This window comes from Hylaeus anthracinus, unplaced genomic scaffold (genome assembly GCF_026225885.1).
Source record: "Hylaeus anthracinus isolate JK02 unplaced genomic scaffold, UHH_iyHylAnth1.0_haploid 12001, whole genome shotgun sequence".
NCBI classification, from domain to species: domain Eukaryota; kingdom Metazoa; phylum Arthropoda; class Insecta; order Hymenoptera; family Colletidae; genus Hylaeus; species Hylaeus anthracinus.
The window spans coordinates 5245972-5262853 of record NW_026534348.1 but is presented as its reverse complement, the minus strand read 5'-3'; the positions used below and the strand labels follow the sequence as shown (position 1 = coordinate 5262853).

The 16882-nt window shown below is 39.7% G+C and overlaps 1 protein-coding gene and 1 long non-coding RNA gene across 2 annotated transcripts in view; both read right to left on the bottom strand.

The window, feature by feature from the left end:
* Positions 1 to 348: 348 nt before the first annotated feature.
* Positions 349 to 2901, bottom strand: LOC128890845 (uncharacterized). The gene is made up of 2 exons (XR_008460694.1): positions 919 to 2901; positions 349 to 878 (listed from the first exon to the last, which is right to left on the bottom strand). It is a non-coding gene; the product is annotated as an uncharacterized LOC128890845 (long non-coding RNA).
* Positions 2902 to 5532: 2631 nt separating this feature from the next.
* LOC128890840 (RING-box protein 2) overlaps positions 5533 to 16882 on the bottom strand; it is a 38746-nt gene continuing 27396 nt past the window's right edge. The window contains exon 2 of the mRNA XM_054149743.1: positions 5533 to 7195. Coding sequence (XP_054005718.1) covers positions 7011 to 7195 — 185 coding nt within the window. The 3' untranslated portion in view covers positions 5533 to 7010. The remainder of the gene's footprint in view (positions 7196 to 16882) is intronic.

Genomic DNA, 16882 nt, shown 5'->3' with positions numbered 1-16882 from the left:
CGTTTCATCTTCGATCTTGTTTACGCGTTTACATTGTTTACCTCGACATCGATTCTACTATTCCTTATTCGTCGAACGATTTACGGAAAGTAGAACGATGGCGGAACTAATCAATTTAATAAAAGTATTTTTGTAAACGCTGCTATTACGCGTGTACTTAAGGTAACAATCGAATAGTCATATTTAATTCGAGAACGTACGACGCGAATTTGAGCACCAAAATGAAGAAAGAAAGAAGTGACTAGCGTCAATATACAGTATCTAAATTGATGTTGTATGCCCCCGCCCTCTTAAAACAAAAAAATTAGTACTTACGTTTAATTTATTGGATGATAACTGCTACAAGAAATGAACTATCGCAAGCGTATGAGCGTTCGAATCATTACTCGAACATCGAACTTCAAATTCAGCGTTAATTTCAATATTCTTAATATCATTATCGAACAAAGAAGTACCGTTAGTTTAAAGACACGCTAGAGGTATAGTGCTGTTAAGAAAATATATTCATTTGTTAACGTTTCACGTTACACTAGCGAAGAGTTTCGAGTAATAAGTCATTCACTGCGAAGATGTTTCGAGACGAATCGTAATACTACCGAATGCCATTAATATTGATCAGATAAGAGATCGAGACATGATACAAAGGCCATGGATCAGACAAACGATTTACGGTCGCGGTTATTTAAGGTATAAATAACAGTAGAATATTTACAAAGTGTAGATATTGCCGATTATCGTTGCATAGATACAAGCTATGTACTCAAGAGTAAATGATGCAGGACAACGTAACTCGCGTAGGTACATACACATATCTGCCATTTGTAAACAGATACCTTTTAAGAAAGTTAGTAAATTACACGAAGGAGCGTGCGAGGAAACTGCTAGTATTTTCATTCACACGCGAAGTAATAGCTGGACGAATCGTTTTCGATTATCACCTTTTTAATGAGAGAATGGATCAGAAATTTACTCCCGAAAAGTTCGCGATTATTCTGTAAATAATTCATTTGTAAAAATACACGTTAAACGTAATACAAAAAAAAAAAAAAAAAAAACACGAGGTTTTCATTTCAAATTGAAACTGATCGATAATACCTTTTTCGAGGTTAAGTCGGATTGCCGGTTTCATCGATAATTCAGCGGAAAAATCCAAGTATAGAAGAGATCGTGCATCAATGTTTATTAGCTTCATATACACGTGTTTACGTCGAAGCACGTCTCAACAATTTTGCGTTCTACAAAATGACGCAAGAAACGTTCCATCGACGTATGCTAAGAATTCTAAAGAAGAAACATGAAAACCGGTACCGACTCGTGTACACAGAATCGAGTTGATAATACCTTGCCTTCTAATCACGAGTGGCGCTAGTACTATGCAATCCCGTACGTACACATATGTATATCACTCGGATAGAAAGGCACTGTAAAATGCCGTCACCCGATTGGTGGAACCTGACGAGCCCCCATTTGACCGGAGTGTCCTTCGCGTTATGCCAGATTATCGGCGCCACTGACGTTTCTCGGTCAATTTAATCGTCATTTTTTTTTATTAATCGCGTTACGAAGAAGAGAAACCGTGTCGCATGCTTTACGTTTTCAGCGTTTATCTTTCCGCGAAGGAGTTACATATTTCCTCGATCAAAATTAACGCAATTCGATATTTTCCGACGCGAAACATCGCTGAATCATTTTTTCTGGCATCTCTAACGCAACACCGGAGAAGGATTCGCAACGAAACGCATGTCAACGACATAGTTCGCGAGAGATTAAAATTGTTAGAATTTTCAGAGAAATACTTCGTCTTCATTTGTCGACAGATTTAAAAACAATGCGAATAACTAGAATTCATACATTTTTGCAACGGTAGAAATTCTATTATAGCGTCCATTATTTGTACAAATAGATTTAAAATAGACCTATTGTAACAGATAACGACACGACTATCGATACAAATGTCTCGTAAAAACGCATACCAGAATCACTTTTACATTTCAATAAGAATGTTTTCTTTAGATTGGAAATAAATATCAAGAAGTCTTTAAAATGTTAAAGAAAGCGTATTAGTTGAACTGGATAGTTGTTTCTATGGGAATTGGACCGAACGTGTGGATCCGAAGGCGAAAGGAAAAAAACCAACCCGATCTCGTGTCTGGTGGTACAAGTATGCGTGCGTGAACGCGTGCATGCCGGCATGGACAGCGTTCCTGGCCAACTGCACGTATTCATTCTGAGAAACACGTCTGTGTGGCACCGTACAGCTTGGTGTCGTGAAACCCGACGAATTCATGCGTCACATCATAGGGAGAAATCGTAAAGCAAGATATGAAACGTTCTACGTAAGAAAGGGGATAATTACGTTTATCGATGCAGTTCGTCATAAATGCCTATTTAACGTTCAAGCGCAGTGGTTCCCAAACTTTTTAGAAGGCACCCTTAAAGAGAAAGAACATTTTTATTTTTTAAATGATGCAATCCCTTCGTGGGTTTAATCCTTCGTAGAGTAATTGACTCTTTTAATATTCTTCTCGAGGATTTATAACCTCAAAGATCGTAATATAGAAAACTCTGCCCAATCTAGTCTTATTTTACAATCCCCTCCCTTCAACTTTGAAAGATAGTGATCTAAGAGGTCATAAGCCAGTAGAATGCATATCATAGGACAAAATGATACGAACTGAAGATCATAAATCTAGATTGTATACTCTCTGATTGCTTTACGCGAGCAGAACCAATGAAAAGACGGCGTACGTGGAGGCTCGACTCAAATTGACCTCGACTCGTGGAGAGCCCACCTTTCGATAGAAGCGTGACGAACGAATTTGCGGGTTGTTGCGTCATTTCGGATAGATACCTAACCGTTATTTTCGTTCTCAACGAGAACTCGATATGTACATGTACATGTATACGCGCAGTTCTAATAGGATTCATCCAGGGCACGTGAAATCTCGTTTTGTCGAGAGTGATTGTAAACGCAAAAATAAATAGATGAAAATCGGCTACTTTCAAAATGTTTTATTTAACCTTGTCCGTTGCAATGATTCTCGTCTAACCTAACTAATTAAATAATTATAATCTACGTACCCCTCCCTCATATCGTGAGTTATCCTTGAAAAACAAACATGGCAGTTCTCGTCCGGCCTTACTTCGCGTGAGCTTTATGTAAGAGAAAATCGATTTTGCTCGAACAAAAAAAAAAAGGAATGGCGTGATAATAATTGTAATAACGTTGTGGTATCGTTGCCGCGATCTTGACCAGGGGCGGGCCTACCGCGAAACTAACGATATGCTTTGACCCTAGATGAATTTTGGATGCCTTCATCTTTTTAATTCAAGCGTTATTCGAGAATATGGAAGACAAGTTTCGTTCGTTCTTGAAAAATGTCGTGGTTTGAGTTAATAAAAGTGTTCGCGGTTGTCTAAATTTTGGAATACTTTAAAATTTCAAGCAACGACAATGTAAAGATAGTTTCGTAAAACCTTTTAGAAGCGTTACGAACCCTCGAAGTAATCGAATTTCAGGTCCTGATTAGCCTAGATCCGCCGTTGGTTGTAAACATAACTTCTAATTGCGAGAAAATGCAAATATATCGTTATTTTCATTCTAATCGGTCGACTGATTACAAACTCGTTAACGTTAAAAAAAAAAGGTCTAAAAACGATACACAGTCGCTGTTGAGATCACGATGTGTGTGAACGTTAAAATACATGCAAGAGCAGCATAGCAAAGTCCGCAAAGGAGAAAGAAGGAAGACTGTCGGATGGGAGGTGAAGAGGGTAGATATATAAGGCGAGGGTGGGGAAGGGAATGTTAGATGGAGGTCCGAAGAAAGAGAGGGTAGAGCGTCGATGTATAGAGAAAAAGAGAGAGAAGAGACGTCAGAAGGGGCAGCGTTGCGAGGTCATAAATAAACAGGGCGTTGTTTTGCCCTTCTACGATCCGATTGGTCGAGCCTCCAGTCGAGCCTCCGAGCTCGTGACGACACGTAACGCCACCAACGACGAAAGCAGACAGACAGGGGGAAAGAAAAGCAAAAGGAAGAAACGAGATTGACGAGGAGGGAATGGTGGGCACGGTAGGATGTGAGAGGAGAAGAAAGGCGCGACCTTCGAGCATTGGATAGCGTTACGTGCCGTTCGCGCGTAGAGATGCTCGATTCTTATGAAAAAATCAATTTTCGAATCGATTACAGTCTTTCTAGTTACCAACCGATAGCTCTAGATTCCAATAGTCGTTCTCCTGATCGTCAGCTATACTTTTTAGTCGCTGAATTAGACATGTAAATTTATATTGCACGAGACGTTGCGAAAGAAAATATTAATCAGTAACGAAGTAGCGAGTTTATCTCTGTTCATTATTAGACTCATTACCATGAATGGTAATAAGGTTAAAATTAACATATCTTCCAGATGGTCGGACGATACCCGGTTGTAACTGTCGGCTACATTTCCTGCTTCTGTAAAGTGGACGTTTTGTTCGAATCAATTCTTTGTAATTAACAGATACGTATTAATAGTCTCCAATAATTGAGGTACAAAAACACTGTCGGATATAAGTGACAGTAAAAAAAGTTGCTTTTATCGCGAACAAAGAAGAAAACAATGAATCAGCTCGTCAGAATCGGGCATGCAAGAATAGATTTAATAAACTCGTAACTGTCTCGAAGTAGTCGATTCGTTTTTCGACGATGATACACCTGTTAACTCTCTTGTGGTCGTGGGCCACACCTGACAAAATATTGTACTACCGATGGTTGATATCCGACTTCTTCAAGGGTCAAATGACACACTAGTATCAGCAGTGCAGAGCTAACGTGCACCTATCTATCGTCATCGATTCTATACGGTTTCCGTGGAGACGCATCGCCCTCCCTTCCCCACAAAGCGGTCCATGCGAATGATGCAATGATTTCAAAGTATTCGAAACACGAGCCAAGAGCAACTGTCGGCCGAATGTCGTTTCGATTAAAGGTACTCGAACGCGATGCTTGGATGTCGACCTTTCCCCTCCGTTAATACTTATCCGCTATCTGAAATTTATCAATGACATAACCTAATCCGCAATGATAATCCTAAGTATCGATGGAATATCGTGCAATCGAACGATAACGCGAGCGCAGACGCCATCTTTGTGCCCCGGGATTATAATATAGGAATTCATGACGTTGCTCGTTGCATTGTTTAAACTTGATCGATTGCAGTTATCGAGCTCGGGTAAGGTTAGATATTCTGCATGCGTTACGAAATTCGTAAGCGAAGGAAAAAAGAAAATTAAGAAATGGAAAAATAAGTATACGGATGTATGGTGGTGTCATTGCCCTAAGTTCTGACTCGCGTGCTAAGTGATCGGTCTTGAATGTCTAGAATCTTTGCAGTTGTTTTTGTCAATTTAATACTTCTAGGTACTGTCGATGGGATATCTAGGAATTACTAAATCGATTCAATCGATATTCTGTATGCAAAGCGAAGGACTAGGATTAAATCGGTATCTTTAAATCCGTTATTTCTTGCAGCTTACCAAAATTAAAAAGAATCGCGATAATATCGAGACTTCTATTTTAAGCTGCTGAGATTTCGTTAAATTACAATTTTGATTATTTATCCGGGCGGGAGCGATAACCTTGCTGATATACTTTAATACTTTGTTTGTTTCGTTAGTTTCCTATTTGTGACATAGCAATAAAGCTGTCGATAGTAAAATAAAAACATCTTCAATTGGACAACTGGTGCCTTACAACTTGAAATGACGTGTCAAATATTTATATGTCAACGAAATTCGGACGGTACATTTAAAGGTGAACAAACATGTTTGCGAGAAATTCTCATTTGAATTCCGTCAAGTTATCGTTAAAAAAAATTCCAATAATTATCTAATTAATCGCTTTCGTAACGGATATCCCCTCCTTTGATCACGGGATCCCTTTCACGACTGGAAAGTTTTCATTTACGCGAAATGTTGAAGTGATAATTCAGCTGATCGGATACAGTTCAGGACAAAATGACCGGGCACCGTATAATCAAATGTTTTGTAAAAGTGGAAGAAGAGAATGCACATTTTCCGCACTTTATATATTGTACATGATCAACAAAATATGTACGCTAAACATCATTCGTGTATGGTATATTCCAAATGTATAAAAAAAAAAATGTAAACTGTAGGAAACGTAAACCTGAATTCGCCCGGTCAAAATGATAAAAAAAACGCATGAAATGATTTTGTTGTTTAGCGTTAATTGAAATAATTACACCAGCAGACGACGGCGCGTCAGTGTTGGACTGTTTCGGAAGAGACGTTAAAATTACCACTATTTAACGGTGTCAATCCTAATTGAAACTGTCTGGACACAGATCCTGCTACCGATCAGTTCCTAACAGATGAAATAGATAAAGAGGCATTAAAAGATCGTATAAGATAACTCTCAAATGATTAAAAGATGCCTCGCGATGGAAAGGAGAGTATCAGTAAATATTAACACGATACAAACCGTATCAATGTCTTAGCATTATCTCTATTGGAATTACTTCACTTTCCTTTCTGTCACTCCAACGAAAACTGAGCACTTTACCAGACCCAAGCCAGACCTAACTCGACGACTATTGGAACAAAATTTTCAAGTTTCTATTGTTGATCGCGTTCAATGAAATAACTACTGTGCTATACTTCTCGTAATAGATATTAACTGTTTCCACCGATTCTAGGACGTGGTGGGTATAACTACGCGACTTTTAGAGAATTTTCGCGAGTCCCAGCCAGGATTCGCTGTGTTTCAAATGTCCCAACACTTTGTCCTGGACTATAGGTCGGAATAAAGGGTCGATTGAGCTGCGAATAAATTTCCTTTTAATGGTAATATCGAAAATACGCACTTTTGCGTTTCGGTTCATTTATCTATAGGGATGAACGAAGCTACGACACCGCTGTATCGAAACTTGTAAGAATTCCGAGTATAGGATCCGAACGTGGAGGATAAAAATGAACCGTGTGGGAGAGGATGGGTGGGCAGGAGGTTCGGTTATTTTCCCATTCGTTGAATGGACCACTCTTGTTGGCACAATGGGCAACGATTGTTCTGTTTCACCCAAAGGGACATGCAGCAATAGTGAAACGAATGGTTGCACTCCCCCCAGACGACCACACAGTCCTGCTGTCGACCGTAGAAGTCCTTCTTGCTCTCCGCTTGGCACCGAAGACACGCGTCTGCAAGCACAAGACCAATTGAAACGTTAGTAAGCTGAATTAAAATTAACACGTTGACTGCCAAACAAATATTCTTTAAAGTTTCTACTAAAATGAAATATTATTTAAACTATTGGAGACTGCATAATCAAACATTTATCATCGTATTTATTCTTGTAATTTCATCAAAATTCATGAATTTTATTTAAATTCATTTCCTTTGATGGTTAACATTCGGAATTAATTTCGTTAGTTCTTCAGTGGAAAGCACTGTCACCCACGTGTGGGTGACATGGCGATCAACGTGTCGATGGAGAGTACGGGGGGCTTTACTGCATTATTATTAACTGGAGAATCCTGTAGTACTAAAAAAAAAAAAAAAAAAAACAAACAAACAAACAATAAAAGAAATAAAAGTAAGAATAATGGGTTAGACAAATAAAAATTGAGACGCTTTTCGACACCTCGAGATCCATTAATTTCATGAAAATCACTGGCTTCGGTATTTGAAGTACTATCGCTACGCAGACGTTTTTTAAACAGTGAGAGCCACACGTTGGGGGTCTCCGTGCGAGCAACAGGGACACGCAGACGAAGATAAGGCGAGATAAACGTTAGCTCGTGCGTCGACGGCTACTCGCCCGGAATTTTCGTTTCGAACCTCACACGTTCGACCTTTGTCGCGTGAATGACTTTGACAACGATGGATCCAAACGCGTAAACGTGCTTAAACCGAGAGCGTTATCGCGCGACTTCGCCAAACTCACTTGTGCTTTCGATATTTTGGGATAGCGTGACGCACGTGTCAACGGTTCTCGAAGGAGCTAATTTTTATTCGAATAATAAATGACGAATAAAATTAACGTACTGAACTCGATTCAACTCCGAATAAATTTTCACTTGTACGTTACAAAATATTCCACTGTGCAATTCAAAATTTTCATTTTCATTCGATACGTAACGAATGAGCTTCTTTTTTATTTTATTCGTAACTTTTATTCGTTACGTTGGACCGATACAATTCGAGCGCCGTCTACGATATCGTTAGACGCTTGCGGTTTGATCGTATCTTAAGAAATCGGTGTAAAGATGCTTAGTTAGATTTAAGTAACAAATATATATTTTTCTAAACTAATTAAAAGCACGTGTTGTATACTGCCCTCCTCTGACACGTTATTCGAATGATTCAGATAAGAATTTTGCCCATCTGTTAAACGAAGTCCGTTGGACCGATAATTTTAAAACGGGGTGATGGTTTTAGTCTAAAGAAAATTGATAAGTACAACGAGACACGCCTCTGTTTCGCACTCATGTCGAACACAAGAAGCCAATGCACTGATATGTGGATTCTATTCGTTATCTGTTATTCGAATGAAATTTTTTGCACATCCGTTGCAACAACACCTGCCATCGATTTACGGTATATGGATATCGTTTCGATGGGCTTTCGATGTCTCGGGTATATGGAGTATATCCGGTAAAATTCCATCGATTTATCTAACGGACACTCGCGCTCGCGCATGCGTGTTTCATTGCGCGCAATTACTATAACCATCTCTTAGGAACAGTTTATGAACCACTTGCGGTGGCAATTAATCAAGACATAACCCTTGCGTTAAATTGGCTTGTTGTATTTGTATTGATATCACATTTAAATAAAAATGATCTTTCGGTTCAATTTTTTTCTATGATCTATGTACAATTTATATAGTAGACTTACGTAATGTACAAGTTTTTTTTTTTTTTTTTTATAGAACTATGCTCTACTAAAATTCACTACAAATATGAAAGTTTATACACGTGAATATTATTTATACCTACAAATCGGCATGACTCGAAGTCTCGTAATGTAATAATGATATGCTGAAAGTACCGATAAATGTTGATAAGCGAATTTTCCTGCAAAAATAGTTCCTTTTTTCGTTCTTATTCCCTTGCTATATTGTCGCGCGAAAGAGTTAGCGAATGACACGCGAATATTTTCCATCACTACTGGATCTCAGCACTACTGAAACGTCAGCAGCTGAGTCGATGGAAAGAATCGGAAGCCCGCGGTGTCCTTTTACAAAGTATAAATTGGTTAAGAATTTTTTTAAGAATCTGTTTACTCGTCTGAGTATCATAAAAACGATTCTTTTTATTTAAGGTAATTGCACCAGCAGCGCGACGGCGCGTCAGCGATGGCCGATTTTCGGAACAAATTAACATTAATTAGCGGAGTTGCTTCAACAATCCCACGAATCTCAAGACATTTATTATCGTTTAATTCTTTATTCTCAGAGTTAAATAATTCGTTCTACTAAAACACGTCGCCTACTTTCCTGCCACTTTCTCCGTGTTTCTGCCATTGAAAAAAACTGACGACTACTACAACTTTCATTATTTTTCTTTGTGTCGATTACTCGAATCATTTTTAGGTTAAAGAAGCAATCGGACAATGTCTTTGTCATTAATTTGTCAAAAATAATTTAAAGAAAACGAACATTCAATTGTTAAACGAAAGTGAAGTCTGCGAAGTTAAACAAAATATTCGCACTTCAATAGAATCGAAACGAATGTAACGAACTGATCGACCATAAACAAATCGATCGATGGAGGACGGAGACGTTGTCTGGGTTGGATTGACGTAGTTGGGATAGACGCCGATTTTGATAAAACGACGTTCGTTCAATTAATTCCCGACAATCGTTCCTCGAGGGTTGCTTCTCGTTGACCCCGACCAGGGGATCCTTGGCGCGGGCAAACGTGTCAGCCGTGCCCCCAAGCTTTATTAATCGAACGGGGCATCGGGCCAATTTACTTTGAGGAACGCATCAGCGACGAGACGCGAGGCGAGCAAATGTGCGTCGCGCTACTTTCTACGAGGTTGTATCGAACACCAGATTGACTGTTCTAGAACATTCCATTTCTCTTCTGGTTCCCCTTCCTGGCATAATAGTAATAATCCCTATTACGAACGGGGATGAGCCTTTTAATTAAAATTGATTACGTGTAGCTACAGTCTACAGAAAAATAAAAGTCATGTTGACATTTTACGTTGTGGTTGGACATGTAATTAAATTTAATATTCTTTTTTACTTTCGTAACATCAGTATCGTATAATATTTATTTGAAAAAGTCGATTAATAGGCTACCAGTCTGTAGGACTGTCTTGAATTCGTCTAATAAAACTATGGACCGTCCCGTTTAAAAAAATGCCAATCACATGGTAACATTTTAAGTTGTGGTTGGACATGTAATTAAATTTAATATTCTTTTTTACTCTCGTAACGTTAGTATCGTATGATATTTATTTGAAGAAGTCGATTAATAGGCTACCAGTCTGTATAATGATAATGTCACGATATTACAGATCCTTGAATTCGTCTAATAAAACTATGGACTGTTCCGTTTTAAAAAATGCCAATCACCTTGTAAACCATTCTTTCGTCCTTTAGGTTATTTGTCCCTTCGAAGTACTACTCGTTCCTTGTCGAGTCGAGTCGACAACGATCGCTCGAAATTGACCAATAACTTTCCAGAAAGTGCAAGTTATCGACGAGACCAAAATTAGAAGTAGATTCGCGCGAGCGATTGGTTACGCCCAGCTGCAGAATAATTTATCGAACGTATCGCGATAACGCACGGTTTGCGTTACGGTTTTATGGTCGAAACGCCGAATGTAGTGTTAACGATGATGAAATTGCAACGGTTAACAGCTCATCGATCATTTCGATACCTGCAACTCGAACACGCTCCTGATGGACGCGGCTACCAGGACCCCTTGATAGTTTTCCACGATTTTCGACACGTGCCTAATCGTTCAGTTTTTCTAGCGCAGTACTATTTCTAGTTCTGATCGTTCAACAATATTGAGTATCATCGTTCAATAAAAATGTCTAAATCTGAAGTGCCTTTGTAATTTAATGCTGGTAACCTTTTGATTTCCTTGTTTCTGAATTTGTATAAACATGCTCGACAAGAATCTAAAAAGAAAGTAAATTTCACAAGTCGAAGTTAAACAGACTTTTCTCCTATCCGCTCTAATTAAAATCAAGACAAATAAAATCTTCCCTATATAAGTCTTTAATCCTACTAGTCTTTAATCCTATTAATCCTTCATATAATTTCGTACCATTTGCTCAATCCTTCCATCTAACAGAGAATTACAAACTAGACTCACGCCACCATCGATTCATAGCAGCGCGTCTATTCGTTCTTAAATTGATTCCAACCGCGGTTACCATGCGAATGATTTCGTGCGAGGACGATCACGAAGAAGATTCGAGAACCGAATCGATTTGCTGGCAGACGTTGGTCTCGCGTTTATGTTCGCTACGTAAGTTCGTTCATGTTGCCGTCATCGAGATAACGACGGGCGCGTCGCTTGCTCAGCATTCGCGTACGCCGTTAAATTAACCGCGATTGTGCACGGCCACGCGTTTGCATTCGAGGCAATTTCAACTCCATCGTCTGCATGGGGGCGTTCCAGTGAATCTTTGACTCGACCCCTGCCGTGCCCCCAAACATTATTTATCCCTCGCTCCAATAAACTAAACGCTTCGAAAGATTTCCCTTAAGACGCCAAATTAAGAGCAACCGAAATAAAGAGTTGAATATTATTTGCCGCCCTTAGAAAACCACAGATTACCACGGAAACCACAAGATTTCCCTTAAGACGCCAAATTAAGAGCAACCGAAATACAGAGTTGAATATTATTTGCCGCCCTTAGAAAACCACATTAGAAGTCCAAGTACTAAGTATTTCTTGGGATATTTTTTCTTTCTTATAGAGAAGTATATAATAGTTTTGCGAGTTTGAAAATATTTTAGGTATGTTTTCAAGTACATTTGGTAATTTTTTCCTTGTACGAAAGATCGCGAGGAACACTTAATATTTGACCTCCTAATGTGGTTTCTCTCCTCAATGTAGAAATAAAAACAATTTAATTGCTTTAAGCTTACTTTACGATTGGCCAGTTCTGAAACTTTCCACAGTCGAATAGTACAAGTGTGACGTAACTTCTGAATCGAATTATAAACGATTACCATACTTAATGAATAATCCATTTAAAGGAAACGAATAATAGATACTATACCAAGAGTTTAACCGGAATTTTTCTGAATCTGGTGTTCACAGGAGCCAAATTGTTTTGGGATAAACGGATCAACGAGCGTGTGACTACTTGCGCCATCAATTATTATTGTTACCGATATTATGACGTCCGCGGTACGCAAATGAAGAAAGAGTACAAATAACGTGCAGAACGAATGAATATTACGTAAAGGTGAGCCACCAGGTACCCGTAAACCAAATCGTCAAGATTGTACGTATTTATTTACACTGGAATGAGTGGGAAAAATTCGAATGCACTCACTTGTATCACCTTCGTAAAGAATTGATAGATTTTGGAATCGATAGAGATTCGAATTTTGGTAATTGGAAGGGTACACTAGGCATCTTGTTTATTTTCATCGTGCCAGGGGTCGTCCACGGAATTTTATGGGACCGAAGCTGGCAGGTAGTTTTCCTTCGATGTTGCTAACGATTCGTTCAATCGATTGACCTCTATCGATCATCGAGTTGACCGTATTCCGTGATGTAACAATACATGACAATTGTCGAGGAACTTTGACCGTTGGAGAAACAGAGAGGAGAGAAAAGAAATAATGTCGTTACACATATTCATCGTTTCTAAACATTTGTTGAAATCTAGTCCAATTTTACTATTACGTTCTTCTTATTTCGTTGCACACGGAGAGTTACGTTCTTCGATTTATTTTATTCGTGATTAGGGATTTGTCTATCGATCACCTCGGCGCGCACGTGATCTACGTAGACACATCGGGCGCAGAATTTATCGCGTATGCTTAATTATTGCGTTATCACAGTCGCAGATATGCAACTGGGGGTCAAGTTCGCTTGTAATTGCCGGGATAATAGTCGAGCTCGGTACGATGAAAGGGCAACAAAAAGTAATCGTTTAAATTCTCCCCTTCTTCCAAATCAAAGTTTCCTTACTGAAATTCTCGTACAAGTCGCCGATCGATAAGTACGTTCGCATCCCTGGATCATGATCTTGAACTTTACCGCGCGGAACACCTTGCCAAGGTGTCACAGCATGTAAACATTGATTTTCTAATGCGCACTGTTGACGTTCGTCGTCGAAAACATCCTTAAAAAAATGTTTACCATCGTTGCATTCCAACGATCGTATTCGCGTCAACTATTTCGATAGTTACGGTGATAATGTTGACTTTGTTTTCGAATAATGAAAACAATTGAAACTAATATTATAGAATATGAATGAAACATAAGTTGCAGAATATAAACTATCGTTTATACTTTAGTTGTCAACGACGGAATTTTTTCTTTTCAGCGGTTAGCAAGCAAGGACAACATGTTATAGTCATACAATGTTCCTTACATACAAAACGGGTACACGTTATGCATTTCAGTATGGTTGCACTGTTATTGCATAATTTACATCCACGTCGTTTGGATGTCGACGGTGGAGTACTAATTATTTTACAATAGTCTTCTTCTGCTCTGTGACTACGTCGCAATAATCTTTTTTCTGTCTACCTCAATTCATCTAACGCCTCGTCTTCCTGGACGTTATCGTATCAGATTGTCGGTAAGTGTTGAGCAAATGCTTCCATCAAAATTAATTTCTTTTTAAATAACTGGTAGTCTTCCGTTCGTTATTGTGTACCGTTGCAGCGTATTTAAATTAACAGCTGCCCTTTTGTTTTCAGTTTCATGAATGCGATACAAAGTAAGCGTTAATCACAGGTTTACCACGATTGTTTCCTCAAATCGTTTATACAATCAGTGGGACGTTAATGGATGTCGTGTTCGTCGCCTACTGAATCGAAGAAAATCTATTAGCAATGACAAATAATTAAAAAGACGAGCTGTTGCTATCGAGACGATAAAAAAAGCACGCGTCGCAACAGAAACCGGTTATTCGATATGATTTTTGTTTTTTTTGTCTCGTCGTTGGAGAGCACATCGAACATTTGTCTACCGGTGTTACGTTAGATAAAAACACCTGGAAAAGGTACAGCCAGTGTTCACAATGCGAGAGAAAACCGTCTTTTCAATCATAGAAAGCGTTTCCGCGATGACAATGCTTGCATCATGAATATTCGACCGATAATAAAATTGTTCACGATGCAGATAAATTATAAATATTTATTTGGTAATAGAACTTTTATGGTAGAAAGGTTACGTAATGCATATTTAAACGGTAATAAAGTTGTGGCGGTGGTTATGGTACGTTATGAATATTATTAAGTTTTACTAGTTCTTTTAGTTAAACTCAATTCTCGTATATCATTGATAGTAAAATTTCGATCTCTGAATTTGGCTTCTAATCAAAAGCAATTTCGCCCCACCCCTCCTCTCTTCCTACTCGTCCCAATCACTTCCGCGTAAAAGGATGGTTCAAGGACGAAACCGATGGCAGAGGAGAGCGCCTGGTAAAAAATCAACAAGTAAAATAATTGATGAACGATAAACCGATACACGGCGCCCGAATCGGCTGCTTTGTTTGATCGATGTCTCGACGCAGAAGAAAAGCGAACTAATTGCGAGACGAGAAAGCGCGGCAGAAACACGCGGATAGGTTCGGAAGCGACTAAATACGGTCACGATCGAACGAGGTCGAACGACTGGAACCTTCCGCGAGAAGCCCAAAGGATACTCCAGGCGTCGAAGCCTCACCAAACGTTTGTTGCTACGGGAAATGGTACGTGCTGCGTTCTTTCGACACCTAGATCCAGTTCGCCACTCGTCGATCCCGTCCCTATCCGTTTATTCCCGAAAGACGGATCGCGACCGTGTCTCGTATGTCTCTTTTATCTCGTTTCTCTCACTTGTTTCAATTTGAAAAAAAAAAAAAAAAAAGCATCGTGTGGTTTCACATAGTTTCCTTATCGGAATCCTATGGAACTCGAGAACAAAGCCTCTGTTCTTTGGAAGACCGACTCTGGAAGTTTCACCATACTTTTCAAGATCAAAGGAACGATTTATTTTTCCTTAATCGCAGCACTGTGCTCGAAAAATGACTAAAAACGTTCCCGGGAGACATTTGCAGTCGACCTTCTGTTTTCTCTATCAAGCACTCATAGAACCAATTATGCACACAAGGAACCTCTTATCAGGTTCCCGATTGCAGCAAACAAAGCGTGTCGTTTCAAACTTTGAACATTTGTCTAAGTATAATGGAACCCTACGGGAAAGTAAATATATGTATATATACATATACCAATATAAATATTCTCCAGTCTCGAGTCAGAATAGGATAGTCGATATTAAAAGTTCTTAACTTGAAGATCATAACCGGAAACTACCTAATCCGGGAATGTTTACTACTGTACGTACGAGGTTCTCTTCCTGAAAAGGCCAAGCAACCTTGGGACCAAAACGTTGATTTATTAATAATCATGTTACACATCGTAACAACGAGTGGAACACGACTCTTAAGGGGCCTCCTCTTATCTTCGCCAACTTTAAACGAACTAACTAAACATTTTCAAGGATTGTTTCTACCATCTGCCTTAAGAAAAGCTAAAAAAAAAAATTTCAAGATTTCAGACTAAGCACCCTCTCGAAGATATCACCATTTTATAAGGAACAGACGCGTAACATCCAACGGATCGTCTTTTTCGAAAAGAGTCGACTGACAACTGTACATCCGCGATTTTATCTCGCCTTCGCTCGCCAGCGCAAAGGAATTTCACGCGTCTTCTAAATTTCGCGCGATAGAATATCTCGAGTGGTCGAATATTTGGCAACTCTCCCCTAAAACGCTAGTCCACGCGCGAAGAATCCATCCGATCCGCGATAAACTTGCGTGAGAAACAACGACGAGTCCGCGTACGACGCACACGCACGCAACGCAACGTTGTGGCCGCGACGGGGCGAGAGGGGAAGGTGCGCTGTGACGTACGGTAAAGAGGTGAAGGGGTGAAGGGGGTCATCGGTGTTCCCCCACCAACGGCGCGCGCCCCAGGAGAGGAGGCGGCGCCTACGACCGCGCGGGCCTCTATATAAAAGAGACAAACCCCCCGATCTGATTAGCAAAGTTCCAAAACATACGTAAAAGCACATTTCATTCATATTTTCAACCGATCGGAAGCGCACCAGCGGCGCCAAACTGCTAGCTTCAAACGAGAGTTCAACAGCCCGCGCAAAAGTAAACAACAATTTAACGATCTAGTAGAGAGATCGAAAACAAAAGAAATAAAAAAGAAACGTGACCGATAACCGACAACGAAAGAGACCGTCCAAATAATATAGCTGACCCGGCCATCGTGGAAGCAAGTCAAATCGGTCGGGTTACGGTTCGAGAAGCGGCCTATCGACGCTTCGAGAGAGGCAACACACGTCCGCAGGTGTAGCAGGTGTAGGCAGAAGGATCGTGAACGAGAACCGGAGCTCTAGCCAGGCAACAGGACACGAGCACACAGTACAGCACAAGCACAATACGATACAGGGTAGCAGAGCCGATACCTCTGACACTTGGCGGTGGAGATTCGGGAAAATATACCGAACACTTGGAATCGTCCATAGATTACGCTCACCTGTAGTCATATTCCTTGTGCAAGGGTGGTTTTCTTCTTTACTATTCGGAAAACTAATATCGGTATTCGGTGAATACTAATATCGAGGCATCCTCGATTTAATCTCCTGCGGCGCGTTTCGGTACTCGTTATCCGAGA